This window comes from Acanthopagrus latus, chromosome 11 (assembly GCF_904848185.1).
Source record: "Acanthopagrus latus isolate v.2019 chromosome 11, fAcaLat1.1, whole genome shotgun sequence".
NCBI classification, from domain to species: Eukaryota; Metazoa; Chordata; class Actinopteri; order Spariformes; family Sparidae; genus Acanthopagrus; species Acanthopagrus latus.
This window is the reverse complement of record NC_051049.1, coordinates 5697501-5716619: the sequence shown is the minus strand read 5'-3', so window position 1 is coordinate 5716619 and position 19119 is coordinate 5697501. Positions and strand designations below refer to the sequence as shown.

The window sequence follows — 19119 nt, the reverse complement described above, 5'->3', positions numbered from 1 at the left end:
GTCACTCAGAATGGTACAGTCCGGTAAACCTGCACAGGAAGTGGACGCAGGTCAGCGGGACGACGTTTCGCAATTATTCTCGTTCATTTTTAACATGTCTCAAGCTAATGTGCACCCAGGGATAGTTATGAGTGGTTAGCTTGACGTTTAGCTTGTTCTCGGCTCCGTCTGGTACTTAGACATTGCAGAAGGTATGATTAAAAAGAGACAATAACGGATTAGCTGGGCGTGTTTACCTCTTAACTAACAACACTGATAGCTGTAGCAGGTGGAATGTTAGCTAGTTAATGTTCAGTTAGTACGAGACTTAGGTGACTTATTGTAGGTTACAGGTCGTGTTATATGATGCTGGCTAAGTTGAAACAATGAGACTCAGGGTTACACATTGTTTGTGTGACCATTTTTTATGCCCTGATACTCTATCAGTGCACCTCTATCTCCATCTCCATCTTTTGTCTCTGTAGTGTTTCTAAATCTGCCTCTCCTTTCACCCCCAGCAAAGGCAGCCATCACAGTCAGCCTCCTCAGCCAGTCCTGTCATCCATCACATGAGTGGCTGTTCAATGCCTAACACATCAGAAGGTCAAGGAGCAAACCTATCTGGGCCAGCAGAACCATCAGGGCTGCAGAGGCCCACCCATGGGGAGGAGGAGCGCGGTCTGATCAGCTCCCTCACAAGGGATGCTGCGAGGGTGAGGAGGGCTTCTAGCGCTGAGCTCCACCTGCCGTGGACCTGTCCGGTCACACACTCCAGGGAGAAGTTCTACACGGTCTGCTCAGATTATGCCCTTCTCAACCAGGCTCCTTCTGTGTACCGTCCCCCAAACGCAGCCAGGGATGTGGTCCCGAACAAGCAGGATAATGGGTCATCGCTTGTGAAGCCCAAACCCTCTGCTGACTTGAGCGCCGGCCAGTCTGGAGGAGCCCATGTGGGGTCAGACGGGGACTGTGACATGATGGAGATGTCCTCTGGTCACATGAAGCCTATTTTGGCCTGGGAGATCGATACCACAGACTTCAATGCTGTGCTCACTAGAAAAACAAGAACAAGTGAGAAACATATAATTATAGAAGCGTCATCATACATTAACATATAATTTGTCAGACAGTTAAAGGTGAAATATGTAAGAATTTTAGTTGAATGCATTAAAGGTTTAGCTAAGATGATCAACAGAATGTAAGGACATTGTGTTGCAGAGATATCTACTGATGTTAGTATGCAAACAACTCGTACTGGTCCAAAACTCCTGTGCTAGTGTTGAAATCACCAACACGTCCCTGGTAAACTGAGCTCCCAGTCTGGACTGCTAGATGAACTGCTAACCGAGCTAACTAGCTACAGACAGCAGCAGTTACTGCCTACCCTGTATTTGTTTTGTGTATAAATTCAACAGAGCGCCAATTCTTACATATTGCACCTTTAAACTGACTTCATAATTTCCATCATAAAGCTGTAATTCCTGCAATAATAGGAAACATTTTGATCATTGATCTGCTCGTCGATCCTTGTTCTGACAGCTTCAATCCTGTCTCAACCTTCAGCGACTCGTGTTTTGTTTCAGGCAATGTGAAGAAATGCAGCACCAAGAAGATGAAGTCATCGGACAGACCCAGCCGTAATCTGCAGGACGCCTCCCCTCACGCCTCACTGGAGGAGATCAAACAGAGAAAAGTGCTCGACCTCAGAAGATGGTAATGTTATATTTAGTGCCTCAGTAGAGCGACCCAGTGGAGTCGCGTCAGGCTGGAGGAGTGCTGTTAGTTCCAAAACACTCTTATTGATCTCCTATGATTTATTCTTCTTCCACTTACTAGGTACTGCATCAGTCGGCCACAGTACAAGACTTCATGTGGGATCTCTTCGCTGGTGTCCTGCTGGAATTTCTTGTACAGCACTCTGGGTGCAGGGAGGTGAGCAGCACACACTGCTGTGTTTCTTAAAGGTGCAATACGTAAGAAGTGGCCAGCTGATTAATTCGTACTCGCAGCATATCACCAAATGTTTAGTGCTGCTAACTGTTGCTGCCATTATTAAACTCATTTAAACACGCCGCTACAGGTTTGTATCAGCTCACTCTTTCTTGATGAGAAGCCCGGAGCCCTGGTGCCATTTAGTATCAGGTACAATCCTGCTAGGGGCTAACTTCAATAGATATCCAGGCATCACAATACATAGATGTATCTTCACACTCTGTTGACAGTTTTATTTGATTTAAATTATTCACTATATTCATACATATTGCACCTTTAATCTATGAACATATTAAGCTAAAAGTCTTACATACTGCACCTTTACTAGCTGCAGAGACACTAACTATATATATTTTCATTTCTAGTCTTCCACCCATCTCTCAGGAGGAGGCTCTGCATATTCTGGGTTTTCAGCCACCTTTTGAAGAAATCAAGTTTGGTCCCTTCACTGGCAACGCTACACTAATGCGGTAAAAATAAACTGCTTGTAGCGTCTCTCTGAACACTTCAGTTGTGCAAATGTGCTCAAGTCAAGCTCAAGTCATCTTTTTTTTTGCAGATGGTTCAGACAAATCAACGACAATTTCCGAGTGCGAGGTTGCTCCTACATTCTGTACAAACCACATGGGAAACACAAGACAGCAGGAGAAACAGGTGAGTCTCTCCCTCAGCTGTCAAACTCAACTACACATCCGCTCATAAAGAGATCAGACAGCAGCGATAACCATTCAAATCTTTTTGAAGCTGAAGGAGCGCTGATGAAACTGACACAAGGCCTGAAGGATGAGTATATGGCCTACATTTACCACTGCCAGAACCATTACTTCTGCCCAGTGGGCTTTGAAGCCACGCCACTCAAAGCAGCAAAAGCATATAGGTAGGTCGCATCACTCCAGTTTAATTAGATTCTCTTCATTACTGATTGATCTGCAGTGTGATTGCAGTTATATACAGTTTTTATATGATGATCTGAAAGTTCACTTGATTATCATACTATGTGTATATATATGTATGTTTATATGTACATATGTATTAGTGTTGCTAAAAAATATTTCAAGTTTCATGTCTGTCAGTTCATCAGTTGTGAAACTATAATAAATACTTTGTTCATCCCCCCAAAAACTCTGTGTTTAATCCCTTGAAGGTGCAAAATATAAAAGTTTTATTTGAAAATCTAAAAAAAATGAAGGAACAGAGTGTGAAGAAATATCAGTTTTAACATTACGATGTCTGTATTTTGCTAATGGTCCCTTGCTAGTCGTGTAAACATCAACACTACCAGTGTTCACAGTATGGACCACTAGTTGCACTGCTAACTGAGCTAACTAGCTAACAGTATCTACAGTTAGCAGCAGTTGGTGGTTATTCTGGTCATATGCTGCCTATTAGTTGTGAGTATTAAGTTGTCAGGTGGCTAATTCTGACATACTGCACCTTTAAGACCAAACAACTAATTATATAAAGAAGGAAATAATCATTAATCGCAGCCCTCCTGATAATTGTTGTGTTTTCTGTAAAGGGGCCCTCTCCCCACAAATGAAATGGAGTACTGGATCCTTATTGGAGAGCCCAGCAGGAAACACCCCGCGATTCACTGTAAAAAGTAAGCTCTGTCTCTGTTCAGTCTCGGCCATGTTTCATGTAGATGAGCTGTTGAACGTGGAGCGTCTCTTTTCAGATGGATGGACATTGTGACCGACCTCAACACACAAAACCCAGAATACCTGGACATCCGTCACACGGAGAGGGGGATTCAGCGCCGTAAAACCAAAAAGGTTCCCCATCTCACAGCTGTTTTTTTTTTTAAATGTCACTGATTATGTAAACAGTTCTGAGTCTGAGCCTAACTGACAGAAAACTTCCCTGCTCACAGGTGGGTGGCAACCTGCACTGCATCATGGCCTTCCAGAGGGTGAACTGGCAGAAGCTCGGCCCGTGGGCTCTCAACTTGGAGAACCTGCGCCACGACTTCCACCACTCGGGCTCAGAGAGGGCACACGGAGGCGCCACGGACGAGGCGGAGGAGAGGACGTCGTCCAAGCGCCTGGCCAACCTGGGACGCTCACACAGTATGGGAAGTCAGAAAGACACCAACTGGAAACGGCTGTCCAACTCTACAGAGTACAGACAGAGGAGCTCCCCCGACAGCGACCTCGAAGAAGACATCACAGACTGACAAGGTTTATCAGGACGTTAAGTAGCAGACCTTACAATACAGTACAGTGGATGAGGCTGGTGTTAGTCTATATTTTACTGCAGGCAAATCCCATGAAAAGGCCAAAACTGACACAGTGAAGCGCTCTGACATCCTCACCCTGTCTGTGGCACTCAGGCTTAAGTTAATTCTTTACAATTGAAGAAGTAAATCTTTAAATATACAGTTAAATTTTTAAACCTGTGAGAATGATTTGTTTGGCCACATGGGGGCAGAGGAAACTCGTTGTTAACAAAACACTGATCCGCCATCATCTCTGAAGTTGATGTGGGGAACTTAATGAAGCGTAACAGTTGTTTATTTTCACATCCAGCCATTACAGAGTGACATCAACATGCACTTTGGATGAATATTCACTGTCTTCCCAAGCAAACACGTTGTCTTTACCTTGACATGTGGCAAAATTTCCCTCCAGATTTTCATACTCCAATTACTTTTCAGTTACTCACTTGACCAGCAAATGATGAAACGATAACGATTTGTCAGATTCTCTGCGTTTTTCAACCTGAAGCAAAGCATCATAACTTTATCCTGGGATTAAGGTTTCCCACACTGAGCTGGACCTCAGAGGAAAATGGCCACTGTGTATATTCAGTGGAGCTCTGTCGCAGAGAAATAAGAGATAACAGGATTTGGACACACAGACACTTATCGCTCATTACTGCCTTTTCATGGGATTCGTCATTAATAAGAAAATTGTAGACTATCACCAGACTTGGTGTGTAATGTTTTTTTAAAGACTGTCAGATGTGTAATCAACTCAGCTGTCATTTTTGGGGCCATATTTGTAGTTTTTAATGCTTTTTAAGTAGTTCTCAGTAAGGATCTGCCTGATGAAACTTTTTGTTTTGCCAAGTTTCTGTCCTTTACTCGTGCCTGCAAACGCACACCAACTACTTTAAATCAATAACAATGGCAGCTACACAAATGAGCCACATTCAGCAGCGTGTGCAGTTTTTATGCTTTCGGTTGAGCATATGAAGGCAGAACTGCTGCTGTCGGAGTTGCTAACGCCTGACAGCACATCGAACTACGGCCTCAAAAATGAACTATTGAGTGGTTACAACTTCACAGCTATTGTATTATAAGGTGTCTCTGTTATTAAGTCCATCCCCTGTGTTATATTAAAAGGGGATATTAGGAGTTCTCACTACAGGATTATTTGTATTCCATCCTACTGATAATCATATTTATCTTTATTTAATCATGGTTATATCGCGTCACCTTAACCTCACTGCAGTGATACTGTGCACATTATTATATTCAACTCTAGGTTAAACAGGACATTCACACACATTTGCTGTAAATTCTGTTCAAATCTGACACACTTCCCATAATTCATTGTACAGGTAGGTGGGCTTGTTTTGACGTGCAGTGGTTAGTTCAGTGGAAATACCGTCCAGTTCCAGTGTCGTGAAAGCTGCTGACATTTCGTTGTGCTTTGTGAAACCTACAGTAAGAACCGTCATGTAGATGATCCCAGTTTTTAAATAGACGGGAGCTGTACAGAAGTGATCCCTCGATCCCTCGAAAAATCTTTCAAAATGTGAAAATTACTGAAAGTGAAGACTGCATGGTTCATTTTCATGTTCATGTACAGACATGGTTTGTTCTCACCAATCTGTTTGCACCTCCGCCACATGTCTCTGACCCAACACAAGCGTCATTTGATGTAATGGTTTATTTATTAATTTTCCAATAAACTAAGTTTTTTTTTAATAAACACTTCTGGAACAGACATCTTTCTTTACAACAGTCAGCGTCACATTTTTGGCCCGGTCACACTGCAGAGTCCGCAGACATGCCACTTCCTTTTAACTGGTGTCGTAGCTCGGCTATGTGAGCAGGACCGATCCGGCAGCAGCCTCCTGATGGACAAAGAGAAAGTCATCAGAGAGGATACAGAAAGTTCACAGAGAAATGAAAATTCAGTCATTAGCTACCCCTTTGAAACACTTTTAAAAGTCCCCATCTTCTTCAGTTGTTGAGGAGAATTCTGCAATACTGTTTTTGCTGTGAAGCTCTAGAAATGCTTATGGACTCTAAACCCTCACCTGATGTTCCATCAGCATGAGGAGAATAATGACTGAAATGTTCATTTTTAGGTGGACTTATCCTTTAATGAAAGAAAACACTTGACCTTACCTATCAAAGCAGCACCTTGCTTCATCCACGTACGACTGAGCTCAGGTACTAATGCTGATGTTTTCTCTGACATCAGCCATCTTAGTAAAGAAATAAAGAAACAGCAGCATTAACTTTAAAGCAAAAGCAAACCACACCCACGGATGATTGACTGAAGCATCTGCCTCTGATAGCCAAAAGTTTGCCATGATCATGAAATATGAACACTGCGAAACAAGAGATGAAAATGTTAACTAGGATGAGCAGAGAATATCCAATATTTAGTCCCAGTGACTACAGACTCACCCCTGCTGAGTGTTCCACTCCTCTCCACTGTTGGGATACACCACCCAGCTCAAATGTGGGCTCAGCAGCGACCCGGCAGACTCCAGCAGCGGCTCCACCAGCACCGGTGAGCAGCAGTTGACGCCTACAGCAACCAGCTGCGAGGACCGATTAGCAATCTGCACCACATCGGTGAACGGGCTGCCGTCTGACATGCACTTCCCATCCTGACAGTGGTTTTGTAAACGTGGATCATTCTGATGCACGACAGTTAACAATGAATCAACAGTAGTTATGCTGCTCAGTGGCAGTGGTTACCTTACACGAGAGGGAGAGCCAGGCTTTAGAGTCGGGAAACTCCCTGAGCAGCTCGACCAGAGCCTCCGCCTCTTTGATACTCGGGATTGTCTCAAAAGCTATGAGATCAGCTCCTGCAGCTGCCAAGCAGTCGATGTGTGGCCGATGCCAAACTTTAAGCTCCTTGGAAGAGAAAAAAAAGAGAGCAGAGAGCATTTAACTCCACCAAACATCCGCGTTAAAATGCATGTGTACAGCAGATCCTGGGGAGAACAACTGCATATGTGAAAAAAGTAGTTTTAAGCCTTTTGTGGCCCCAGACAAAGATTCATGTAATCACTCAGTGGAAACGTTGCATTGTGGGTAATGTAGGCACCAGGTTTTTAAGAAAAGATGAAAGTCGATACCTCTGGTTCAAGAGGTATGCAGTGCTGGACCTTGACCAACATTACCCACAATGCAACTTAGCCACCGAGTGACAACCTTGGAGGAAATGCATCAAATGGCATGCAGCTTCCTCTGACTGACTTCTGATTCAGATGTAACCAGTTTGAGCAGCTGATGGACACTCACCTCAACACTCATCTTTTGTGCGTAAGCCCCGGTGTACTCTGAGCCGTCGTGCAGAAAGGCCCCGTATGGCCCAACAGAACCCGCCACCAGCGGACATGTCTGCCCTTCAGGGATAGAAAGACACAATGAAATAGCATCATAGTTTACAGACTTCACTTTGACAAAAACCCAATTTTATAGTTTCGTACCTTTCGGAGGAGTGTCAGAGACAAATCTCTCGACCGTCTCTTTGGCTAGTTCAACTCCAGACATCAGCAGCTCTCTGGCGCGTTCAGAGCTCACGTCCAGGTGATCGATGAATCCTGTGATACTCGCCTGGTACGTGGCTGTTGTGATGACATCAGCACCACTGAGGAGAAACCTGTTGATGGATCGCATCTTTAAAACTGCGGTCACATTTTTAAAAACTCATTTCTACGGCTATATATCATTCCTGTGCTGGAACCGGAGAACGTTTGGCATTTTTGGTTTGAAAGTGACTTAAAATGATTAACTTTCTTTGGATTGACTACTTGATTAATCTGTGTGGCTATAGTATTTTAAATGGACTTACTTGTAATGAGCATCTTTTATGGCCTGGGGATTAGTGTGCAAAAGCCTGGCGCTCCACAATGGATCTCCCTACATGTGTGAGACAAACAGACAAATTATTTAAATATCTGTCATTTATATGTAAACAACCCTTTAATTCATATTTATTTGCATTATTTTGCCTGTGTTCCTAAGAGCTCATAATGAATGAGGCGTCTCAGCTCCCACACAGAGAGAATAAAGGTCATCACTGTCTGTGGTCACATGACAAATGGCGCCACTCATTAGATTTATTATGGTACTTTAACTAAAGTACTGAACTTATTTCTGAGCCACTTGCACTGCACTTAAATAGTGTGTTTACTCTACTTAATGCTTTTACTGCAGTTATAGTTACTAGTTATATTTCAGATGGAGGTTTTAAAAAACATACGAGCATATAAAATACAGTAATCAATACAATCAGCTTTACTGCAGCCAGCTACAATATTAAAATGCAGCTAATGTGTCACTACATAAATAATCACAATAATCCACATGCATTATATCTGATGGTGTTACAGTGACTGTGCCAATTTTTGCAACAAATTGAGTATTTTTACTGTATATCTTTCTGATAAAACTTAAACTTTCACATAATTGAAATTTTGAATGCAGGAATCTAACATGTAACAGATGATCACGGTACTGTTATCCTTATAATATCCACTACTGTCATTTTCCAAGTGATCATTTCACAATATCATCATCAAAACACACATTATGAGTCATATTTTCCTTTTTCCTTTCATCAGCTGCCATCCAACCACTGTCTCCACAAGTCCACGTGGTTTATTAGATCACTCAAGTTAAATGTTACAAGCCAAGCTATGACACTGCAAGAATAATAATGGTCAAATGGAGGCAGTTTCACTGTGTTAATAAAAGCATACCCATCTACAAAAGATGAGAAACCAATGATGACAACTTACAGACTACAGAGCCAAAGTAAAGACAGACTTAAATGTATGCGGTGGTAAAAGTATCTTGATTAATTTACTTGTAATTTGGCTCCTTGCGCTTCAAGTTCGGTTGCTAGTCCTCCATCTAAGATTAATGGTTTATTATCGTTTATATAATGTCTCAGACGAGCGGAGGAACCCATGGAGAAACACACAAAGGCACTGAAGTTAGGTCCGATACTCTTGTTCACTCCTTACATGTACAGTCGAGGTGATAAAACATCAACATAACACAGTATCAAAGTCCTACTGAGTTAAAACTTCATGCTACTGTTCAGACTGTTGTTGTTGTTCCGGGTCACAGAGAGCGTTCGTAGGTTGCGTTTAAAGACGCTCGAAAATCATACAATTAAAGGAATTTCGACTTCCACACCACCAGACCGCCACTAGATGGAGCGTGAAGCAATGACAATGCAACAAGGGCTGTGCAATATCAGCGTAGCTCAGCTTATGAATTATTCAGTTTTTGTATAAGTTTTATTCCCAGAAATATTGTAATCCGCCATTTTACACAAGCTAACTGCGTGGTGTATTTATTTTGCTTTACACTTTATTAACATTTTCCCCTCTCACCAACCCTATTCATACCCCGTCGTGTGGTGACTCTGACATACTTTATGTTTTATACTTATACTGTGTGTTGAAATAATTTTAGCTTCACTAGTAAAGGTCGAATCGTTTTCTTTCTATATGAGGAACAACTCACATGTACACCACCAGGTAAATGTACCATGAACGCACCATGGCTAGTCACGACAGTTACTATAGAAACGAAACTCAGCCCAGGACAGCTAACGTGTGCTAGCTGAAAACAATTCTGGGATATGTAGACTCTGTTTGTCCAAAATGGTAAGTTAAAGTGTCCCTGTTCGATAATATTGACGCGAACTAATTTATTTTGTCAGGCACTCAAAACCATTGAACTGTGTCGCGTGAACAGAGTGACATGGATCATTGTTTGCTAATGTTAGCATAGCACACACATCATAACAGTTTACGTTGCCAAGTAGCGTTATGGCTAACCAACAACGTTAGGCTGAGTAAAGTATTTTATCATTTAATGTTTGCATTCTGGATTATCGTTAGTTTGTAAGTTAAAACCAGCATTACAACAACATTACTAACGTTCAGCAATTAGTTGAGTATTGACTAACAGCTAAAGCTGAAACGTTAGCGTTGTGATTGCTAAGTAAAAGTTCATACACCATCTTAGCGGTTCGTCAGTATCACGAATTTGATAGTTTTAAATTTAGTTTCCATGCTGTGTGAAGTATGTCATGGTAAGCTGGATGGCCTATAGGCGCAGTTCGTGTCAATAAAGTAGCACTGCGGTTAGGTATTCAATAGCTGGAGCTATATTTAGAATTTAGCGAGTGTAAAGGAGGCTAAATGTCTCATCAGCCTGTACGTCAGCTTGCCAACTTGTATAGGTAAACTAGAATAGTAGATCACTGTGGTGAAAGAGGCGATAACGTGGCACTAAACATCTGCTTTGCTCACAAGCAAGAGGCTGAATCCAGAGCATTGCTCTCAATATACATTAACATTGACTTTCCTGTGTGGGAGTGCTGAATAAGGTTAAACATCCGAAATGCCCTCATGCCTTTGCATGTGCTTTGCCTAACAGTTAGATGTCATATGTCATCCACAACTATCTATGAGTTTATTTTGCACTCATGTTCCTGTAAAGCAGGAGATAGAAGTGGTTTATTTTCTTTGCCTGCTCATTCAGGGTCACAGGGGCTGGAGCTTTTTCAAGTTAACAATGGGCAGAAGATAAGGAAACACCTTGGACATGTTGTACTTTACAGAGGAACACACACACACACACACACACACACACACACACACACACACACACACACACACACGATAGGGAGCTGATAAAGTCTTCCATCTGCCTGACTTGCGTGACTTAAAGACTGTCGGAGGAAACTGGACGTCTGCACAGACAGTTCTGCAGTTCTGGAAGTCAAACACAGGCTTCTGGTACCACGAGGTGACAGTGCTAACAAAAGACTAACACTTCAGTGAACTTAATTTAAGTTTGTAAGACATTCTGATCAATTAATTCAAGGTAATCATTTGTATTTGTAGTGTCCACTGCCTTGTGAAGTCCACATCATTTTTGGTGGAAAAGATGAGAAAAATCCAACGTGTCATTACTTAAATGTTGATTTTAGGTAATTCTAAGTCTTAATTGTTAGAGATGTTAGAGATTGAGAGATAGTCGTTGCTGACGTAAAGTTTATGTGAGGTGCAGTTAATAACGGGCTGAAACAAGCAAAGTCTCTGTTATAGACTGCTAAGTGTACTGCAAGAAACATGAAGCCCAGCGCTGCTATTTTAAGTCGAACAATTTGGACTCATACTTATCAGTGGTTTTCCTTTTCTCATTTAGGAGTACTGTAAAAACATTTCACTCTTGGGACTAAGGCCTACCCACATACTTGACAACAAAGACATAGATTGTAACAGTATCATAGCCTCATACATCCTTATGAACTCTGATTGACTCTTTTGATTTAAACTGTTTGTTGACATAATCAGGATCATCGTTACGCCTTTCTTACTGAGTGGTATGACCCTACGGCGGCTCTCCTGCGGCGCTACCAACTGTTCTACTACCCCAAAGATGGCTCAGTGGAAATGGTAAGCATTTACCCCTGCTGTTCAAGTTTGTTTTTGGGCAAGATGTTAATTCAGTTTTTGTGTTTTTATGTCCAATGATTGTAAGTGACATTAATTAAATGCAGAGGGAATTTTAACGCAAGAGCATGTTATGTAATTCTAGATGTAGTTTAAAGAAGTCTGGTGGCTTTATACTCATGGTTAATGATACTACAACAGAAATCTGCAATCTGATGTATATTGGATAATCATTAATGTGGGGAGGACATGGCTTTGAAGATATTTCCAAAGGTCAGACGTAGGATGTGTTTTCTGACAGATCTCAGATATCAGCATATTTGGACTTTGGGGCCTTGAAAACACTGACTGGTGTTCTAATTCAGTGTCACCTTCACTGTGCTTGTTGTCCTTGGTCTGATGGTATTTCAAAGGCGAGTAAAAATAAACCTCAGTGGTCACAGAGCAATCTTGTTAGAATTGGATTCCTCACGTTCTGGGAGAGTTAATTGGCAGAGGGTACAAAACAGGGTGGGTGTACCAGGTTAAATTGTGCGTGCTACTGAAGATTTTATCTTACTAATTATTTTTGTCTTCTTGGGAACTCATACAGTTATACCACTAGGAGGAGCTCAACTGACTTTGTCCCCACCACTTGCTGGCAAGACAACCTTTTTATACTCAGCAGCTGTTGGAATTAGCTTCCCAAAGTCGTGATGAAATTGAAGGAGTGGGCAGGTTCAAAACTGCTGTAATAAAATGGTGAAGGGACAGGTTAGAATAATTTATGATCTCATATACTGCTGAGATTTGCTGTGGCAGGATCCACCCATTTGGTATTTATTGTTTAATTTAATTTCTCCCCTCAAGGCATCGTACATAGTGTCTCTGTCTACTAGAACTTAGAGTTTTTGTATGCATGAGATGTCAAGTAAGTCATTTGCTAACTATCCCTGTATCCCCTTCAATGAAGGACCACAATGGAGCTGATTGTTAAAGAATTTGTGAAAAATTGTACATTAAATTAAATTAGTATTTATTGTTTTCATTAATGTTAAACTAAATCAAAATGTAAATGTTTTTTTTGATTTTCAAGTGCTATAGTAAGAGTTGTAATAATTAATGGTAGTCAACGTCTTACGTCAGCAACTAGTTGATTTAACAAACTGCAAATTTTGTTTTGATTGTCAGTTTGATGTGAAAAACCAGAGAATATTTTTAAGACGGACCAAATATGAGCACCTCCATCCAGAGGACCTGTTCGTCGGGAATCGGGTGAACGTGTTCTCACGACAGCTCAATCTGATAGACTATGGCGATCAGTACACAGCAAACAAACTGGGCAGCAAAAAAGAAAGGTATGGTTGTGCGACTTGTCTTTGCATGTTTCTCTCCAGTTTCACACCTCACAGCTGTTGCTCCTGATTATTTAACACCGTCATCAGCATTTATTTTCATCACTAAAATAGGATCTTTTTAGATTTACATGTTTTAATCATCTTGTTGATTTCTTTGTGAAGGTAGCTAACGTTAGATTAGAAATGGACATCAAGTAACGATCAGCTTCCAGCAGAACACAAAAGTTCCACAGAGCCTCTTTGAAGGAATTAGCCACAAACTAAAGAACTAATATAAACAATCCAAATCAGGCAGTATTAGAGCAATAAGAAAACTAAACTGATCAAACACCAACGTTTGGCTTTTCTCTGTGCTGTGGACACAGTTTAAGTACACATTAAGGTAATAATAATGGGCCTTGCATGTGATAAAACACATCTGAATACATTCATTGTTGTAAGTGTGACAGTGTGAGTTTTATTGTCTTATCTGTCTGCCTTTCTCTCCATTTTTCCAGAACTCTTGCTTTTATAAAGCCAGATGTTGTTACCAAGATCGGAGATGTCCTTGAATCGATCTACGCCTCCAACCTGATTGTGACCAAAGCCAAAATGACAAAGCTTACATGGTAAGGTCAATGGCTCAATGCGACATACTGAACATACTGTGGTAATGCATCAGACAAACTCCACTGCAAGAGGGAGACACAGGGCGTTTGGTGCCAGTGTCGTCACACCAACAGATGGATGGCTGTGCTTTGTCACACACATTGGGAGCATATGGTGAGCCAAGTGGCAGACAGGTTTGGCATTTAATTAACACTTTTATCAGGAGCTCATTCATGGTGCAATGATATTATCAAACCATCGCAGTATCAGATAAAGCAATGCATGTGAGCACTTTTTTCTCTTGATGCTAATTATACTTGCTGATAAATGTTCCTGTAATTTTATTTACTTGAATGCCAGACTTTTACCTTTGACATTAGCGTGTATTAAAAGATAGTACGAAAATGAAATACTGAGGTCAGGGTTAGTGTTCTAGTGTTGTGTTTTCTTTTGTGGTTACTTTCTTTATTCGGGTTATCAAACTTGATTGAATAAGGGCGCAGTATACCATAATTTTGTAATAACTGGCCACTTGTTGAGTTCATACTCCAAACAGATAGGGGGCAGCACATCGGAGTGATCACAGACGGCTGCTAATTTCAGCTGCTTTTAGTTTTTTACCTCAGTTAGCCGTGCTGCTAGCAGGTCAAACTGTGAGCTCATGACACCAGAGGAGTAACTCTGCAACACTATACACAGACGTAGACGATAAATCAAGTTGTCTCTTCTCCACACATTGTTGGTAATGCATGTTAATTTAGGTTTTGAATGTTTTAAACTACATATCGCCCCTAAAATACATTTTCTCAATCCAGTATCTTGTATTGGATTTTTATGCCTTTAATAAGTAAGTATCTCTAATTTGTGTGATAAGATTTTTTGGGCCCATCCCTGTTTGTTGGTAAATACATTTTTGACTGGTTAAAGTCTTGACTGCAATTAATTGATAAATTATTAATCGTGAACATTGGTAAAAGGTTATCAAGTGTCAACACAATCCCATCAGACCCATCCTTCCCCTAACAGTTAAGAGGCTAAAATAAGACGCTAAAATCTTTCAAATCAAATCAGACACATTCCACACAATTTTCTTCTTTCTCGAGATGTTATTGACCTCTGTAAATGACTTTGTCGGTAGTACATTGAGTTCACATCGAAGATAATGTAGCCACTCATTAACTCCGCGGTTTATGGTTTTCTTGCATTACAGGAGCCAAGCAGCAGACTTTTATGTGGAACATCAGTCAAAGCCGTTCTTCAAGTGAGTGCCTGTAAATGATTTGCCAGTTTTGAGCAGGTGTGAGCCGGCAGAGAACATATCATTAACAGAACCTGTGACAATAATCCTAATGACATTGTAGTGACATTTAAAACATAGTTAACACAGCTGACCTACTGCTGGTTCCGCCGCTGCTCCATTTCGCAGTAACCTGGTGCAGTTTGTGTCCTCGGGCCCTGTGGTTGCCATGGAGCTGATGGGTGATGAGGCCATGTCTATCTGGAGGAGGCTCCTGGGACCTGCAGACTCCGCTGTGGCGCGGAAGGAGGCACCGCAGAGTGTCCGTGCCCAGTTTGGAACAGATGGCATCAAAAATGTCGGACATGGCTCTGACTCACTTGCTGCAGCAGCAAGAGTAAGGATGTGAAGCTAGCCTGTAAGCCTGAATCATGTTCATATGTGCCCAAGCACTCTGAGAAAACTGTTTTCACTCTGTTTGTTTTATTAGGAACTTGAATTTTTTTTCCCTTCCACAATTGGCATCGGTCCCTCGAATACAGCCATCTACACAGACTGCACATGCTGCATCATCAAACCTCATGCCGTATCAGAAGGTAGGGAACATGTAGTACATCCATCTGTTTGAAGACAACACTTATATAATCAGTTAATCTATTGTTTTGTGTCTATTGTGTCTGTGTCTGTCTGTCTATTAAAGGATAGGTTCACTCTAAATTGAAAATTCAGACATTATCTACTCTCCTTCATGCCAGTGGAAAGTAAGGTGAAGTTTCCTCTTCTCCAGATCACTTCAGCAGCTTCACAGAAAACTAGTGTTGCAGCATTCTCCTAATCAAATGAAGTAGATTTAAAAAGATGTTACACCCTGAACATGAGATCAAATACATGCACCGGCTTCAGACACGTCAGAGTTGCTTCGTGGCCTCAGTGAAGATTTCAGATTAAAAAAATGTATAAACACTGTATTTTCCAAAGAGATTTGGAATCTTTGGGCTTCCCGAGACTGGGATCATGCTGGACAAGCTGTATGGAGCTATTTTATTTTCTTATATTTTTAAACAAGTCCCCATCTACTAGAGGTTTTTTTTAGAAGAATGCTGCAGCACTGTTTTGCTGTGAAGCACCAGAAATGTTTTTGCAGGCAAAGAAAAATTACTTGACTTTCCATCTGCATCAGGGTGAGTAGATAATGACTGAAGTTTTTTTTTTTTATGTGAACATACCCGTTAATACATCCAGTATACTTATTTCTCCCCGTCCACTGTTGGCTATTGAACGTGTTTGTGTCACACAGTGGCACTACATAGTTACCGAATTTGCCTTTGGATTTTTTCTAAATCCCTGCCCGCCCCTGATCCCTGTTCATGGAGCATGCCACTAGAGCTCTGACCTGTGAAATGTGAAATCCTCCGGACAGGGCTCAAGTATGCACACAGAAAGTTGTTGACTAGGGAGGAAAGACCTGGACTGGTTGTTTTGGACGTATTAGTCCAAAGGCAATTCACTGTGGTCCCATACATATATTATTTTATTCTTCATTTCTGATTTGAGGACTTATCCTTAATGGTAGTTTGTGTGGTATATGATTTTGAGCAGGTTTTTATTTAGATTCCATAAATATTTATATGCTTTCTGCATCCTTTGCATATTTATTTAGCATCAGCTAGCACTGCACACACAACATCATGGAACCGTTCTCAAAATCAGATGAGAATAACCTGAGCACATAGCGAGCTGAGACGACATTTTGATCGGGAGATGAACATCACTGCTTGCAATGTTTACTCAAAAGGAATACCAGAGAGGAAGCAACATAATTCAAAACAGACCCAGCAGAAAAGACACCATAAATAGAATTTATGTCTTGGGGGTTGTTTTATTTCCAGTGTATATGCCTTTTCCATGGCGGGACACTTTGACTTTATAAAACATAATAATGTCTGTTTGATACCAAGCTGTGTTCAGACTCTGGCGCTGTGTGTGCTCCTTGAAGGTGTGACTTTCTGCCCCACCTCACTGGACTGACGCCATCAAAAAGTTTGTGGTTCAGTGGTTTTCTTGCTATGACATGTTTAACTGTTCAGCGTGAGAAATTTCTATGAGAGAGAAAACATAACACAAAAAAAAACTATGGAGGTAATTACTTGGATGGGTGTTTGAATAGTGTGCTTCATGACCATTATCATTTTATTATCTACAGTACACACAGATGGTGTCTGAGCTGTAACCTGTGTGTTTAATCATACAGCCACAACAAGCGTCTGATTAAACAAACAGGTTACGGCACTTCATTGTTGAGCTTTTAATTATTTATGCTCTCCTGATGGAAAAGTACATCACATTCATCACAGCTTTTCTACTGTTTACTGCGTCTGAGGAGGAGTCAGTGTAACCGCACAATGTCCAGCCACAAATATTTCTGGGCTCATTGTGGTCTCTGGCAGCTAAATACATATTTCCTTGCAAAAGACATAATTTCAAGCAGGCAGCACTGTCTACAGTATAAGTTCCTTTGCTCACTAAGACCATGATCCTTGCAGACTCATTAATGGATAAGTGCACCCAAAAATTGAAGTTCAGTCATGAACAAGTTATCCTCGAGTCGATGGGAAGTCAGGTGAAGTTTTGTAGTCTACAAAACATTTCTGGGGCTTCACAGCTAAACAGCGTTGCATCATTCTCCTAAACATCTGAAACAGATAGGAACTACTAAAAAAATAAATTAAATCAACAACAACAAAAAAAAAACATGAAATAGCCCCATACAACGTGTTAAGTCTCTTTAAGCCCATCAGCTACCTCTTTGACACACGGTAGAGCTTGTGCACACACTTCAGATACAGTTTAAGCTTTTGGGGACTCTGTAGACTTGGACTACGTGATTACAAGTCTCCATCTACTTCAGTTGTTAGTTGACCGGTCTGGCATTCATCTACCAGACTTTGTTCATTTTTTGTCAGTTTTTACCAAAAGGGTGTTTTGGAAAGTCTCCAGAGATTGTAGGAAAAGCAAAAACTGAGCTCATGAGATTAATGTCTGGCTTTGTATTTTATGTTATTTTGCTTAATTGCAAGAATTTGGAGTGATGGTTTAAAAAGGTCCTAAATTATTCAAATTATAAGACTGTCAGTGTTTTGATGTGAGAATGCATTGACTGTCAGGTGACACCTCTGGTCTGAGCCAGAAATAGAGCCCAGTGTGAGGGGATTGGCTGGCTGTGCCCAGACTGGGATTGACTGTCTGTTCAAAGACAAATGGTACCAAAAAGCTTGATTAGATCACCTTTGAAGACCACTTAACTGGACAAATTACGCTACGGCTACGTGTACAGGCCGCAGCCAATCACAGCGGCAATGTTGTGACTGAAAACGTACTCAGACATGACTGGAATAGAGAAGCTTCTGTTGCCAGGCACCCAGAATAGGATCTCCTAGCAACAGCACCAGCTGTTTTGGGAGCTGCACTGAGAGTGTGCCTACCTATCCTCGTCAGGCTGGGGAGGTGGTTTCTTACCTAACACACACATATAAGTGGACCGTGACCAAACCATTACCCAAATAAAAGCGAAACCGATCACTGCCGGCGGTAGCACCTGGTCCAGACGGGAAGTCATGATTATGCACAGCAGGACTAATGGAAAATGTAGACACCTGCTAGCCTGCCTGACGAGCACACAGCCTACTTATTTATCAGGATGTCAGACTGAGATTATGAGACTGGCGCCATCTTTCAATTATGTGTCTGCAACCGTCTGACCTTCACTGTCACTGGTGCACCTTCGTCACTGTGGTTCTACCATTTTCACTCCACCGTACGGCAGTGACAGGAGGCACAGCTCTGTATCTGTCCGTTTAAAGTGTTGACTGTGTGGGCGAAAACAAGAACGTGTCCTCTAATCTAAAACACAGGACATCTGTAAGATAACCTTTGTCCAGAGGAGACACTACAATCTAAGGTTACTGCAACAAAAGACAAGATTTATATCTGAATAGGGGCATTATGATGGCTTCATTGCACAGTGACTAATGATAAGTCATGTTATTTAAACAAGAGTGATGTTATTAGCTTCTTCCTGTGATAGGAACTATTTCACTTCATGTCCTCATGTTCCAGTGATAAATGTGTTTTCTTCTTGTTGCTACAGTTTAACGTTTGAGCTTCACTGTGTCGAATGATGTTTGTGCAGAGTTCAAAACTAGAAGGCTGTTTTCACATTAATGTACTGAAGTAGGAATTTTCTATGTGCTCACGGAATATCAGATTTTATGGGACAGACCTATGAGGATGATTTGTGACATCATAAATACC

The 19119-nt window shown here is 41.3% G+C and overlaps 3 protein-coding genes across 5 annotated transcripts in view; 2 read left to right on the top strand and 1 right to left on the bottom strand.

Annotated features, from left to right (window-relative positions):
• Positions 1-25: 25 nt before the first annotated feature.
• Positions 26-5911, top strand: LOC119028072 (basic immunoglobulin-like variable motif-containing protein). The gene is made up of 10 exons (XM_037113568.1): positions 26-191; positions 498-1050; positions 1563-1692; positions 1816-1911; positions 2337-2441; positions 2531-2625; positions 2716-2848; positions 3491-3574; positions 3650-3746; positions 3845-5911. Exons 2-10 carry the CDS (start codon positions 549-551, stop codon positions 4145-4147), a joined length of 1545 nt encoding a protein of 514 aa, XP_036969463.1. The 5' UTR covers positions 26-191; positions 498-548; the 3' UTR covers positions 4148-5911.
• zgc:172121 (uncharacterized protein LOC337599 homolog) lies at positions 5850-9296 on the bottom strand. Its single transcript, XM_037113571.1, has 8 exons — positions 9036-9296; positions 8019-8086; positions 7654-7826; positions 7466-7569; positions 6914-7075; positions 6617-6822; positions 6332-6411; positions 5850-6054 (listed from the first exon to the last, which is right to left on the bottom strand). Exons 1-8 carry the CDS (start codon positions 9138-9140, stop codon positions 5966-5968), a joined length of 987 nt encoding a protein of 328 aa, XP_036969466.1. The 5' UTR covers positions 9141-9296; the 3' UTR covers positions 5850-5965.
• A 409-nt stretch (positions 9297-9705) lies between these two features.
• The window catches only part of nme7 (NME/NM23 family member 7), an 18614-nt gene continuing 9200 nt past the window's right edge, over positions 9706-19119 (top strand). Inside the window, exons 1-8 of one of the 3 annotated variants that reach the window (XM_037114004.1) lie at positions 10848-10996; positions 11548-11649; positions 12239-12399; positions 12817-12983; positions 13481-13591; positions 14782-14832; positions 14998-15205; positions 15299-15404. In XM_037114004.1, coding sequence (XP_036969899.1) covers positions 12385-12399; positions 12817-12983; positions 13481-13591; positions 14782-14832; positions 14998-15205; positions 15299-15404 — 658 coding nt within the window. In that variant the 5' untranslated portion in view covers positions 10848-10996; positions 11548-11649; positions 12239-12384. Of the gene's footprint in view, positions 9847-10847; positions 10997-11547; positions 11650-12238; positions 12400-12816; positions 12984-13480; positions 13592-14781; positions 14833-14997; positions 15206-15298; positions 15405-19119 lie in introns of those variants that run through there. The other 2 variants (XM_037114002.1, XM_037114005.1) reach the window with 2 other exon arrangements.

Coding starts and splice junctions, on each gene's coding strand:
- LOC119028072 (XM_037113568.1), top strand. CDS start 549: ATGAGTGGCTGTTCAATGCCTAACACATCAGAAGGTCAAGGAGCAAAC. Junction 1,051..1,562: donor CACTAGAAAAACAAGAACAA/GTGAGAAACATA, acceptor GTTTTGTTTCAG/GCAATGTGAAGAAATGCAGC. Junction 2,626..2,715: donor CAAGACAGCAGGAGAAACAG/GTGAGTCTCTCC, acceptor ATCTTTTTGAAG/CTGAAGGAGCGCTGATGAAA.
- zgc:172121 (XM_037113571.1), bottom strand. CDS start 9,140: ATGGGTTCCTCCGCTCGTCTGAGACATTATATAAACGATAATAAACCA. Junction 7,570..7,653: donor CTCTGACACTCCTCCGAAAG/GTACGAAACTAT, acceptor CTATCCCTGAAG/GGCAGACATGTCCGCTGGTG. Junction 6,823..6,913: donor GGCTCTCCCTCTCGTGTAAG/GTAACCACTGCC, acceptor AACCACTGTCAG/GATGGGAAGTGCATGTCAGA.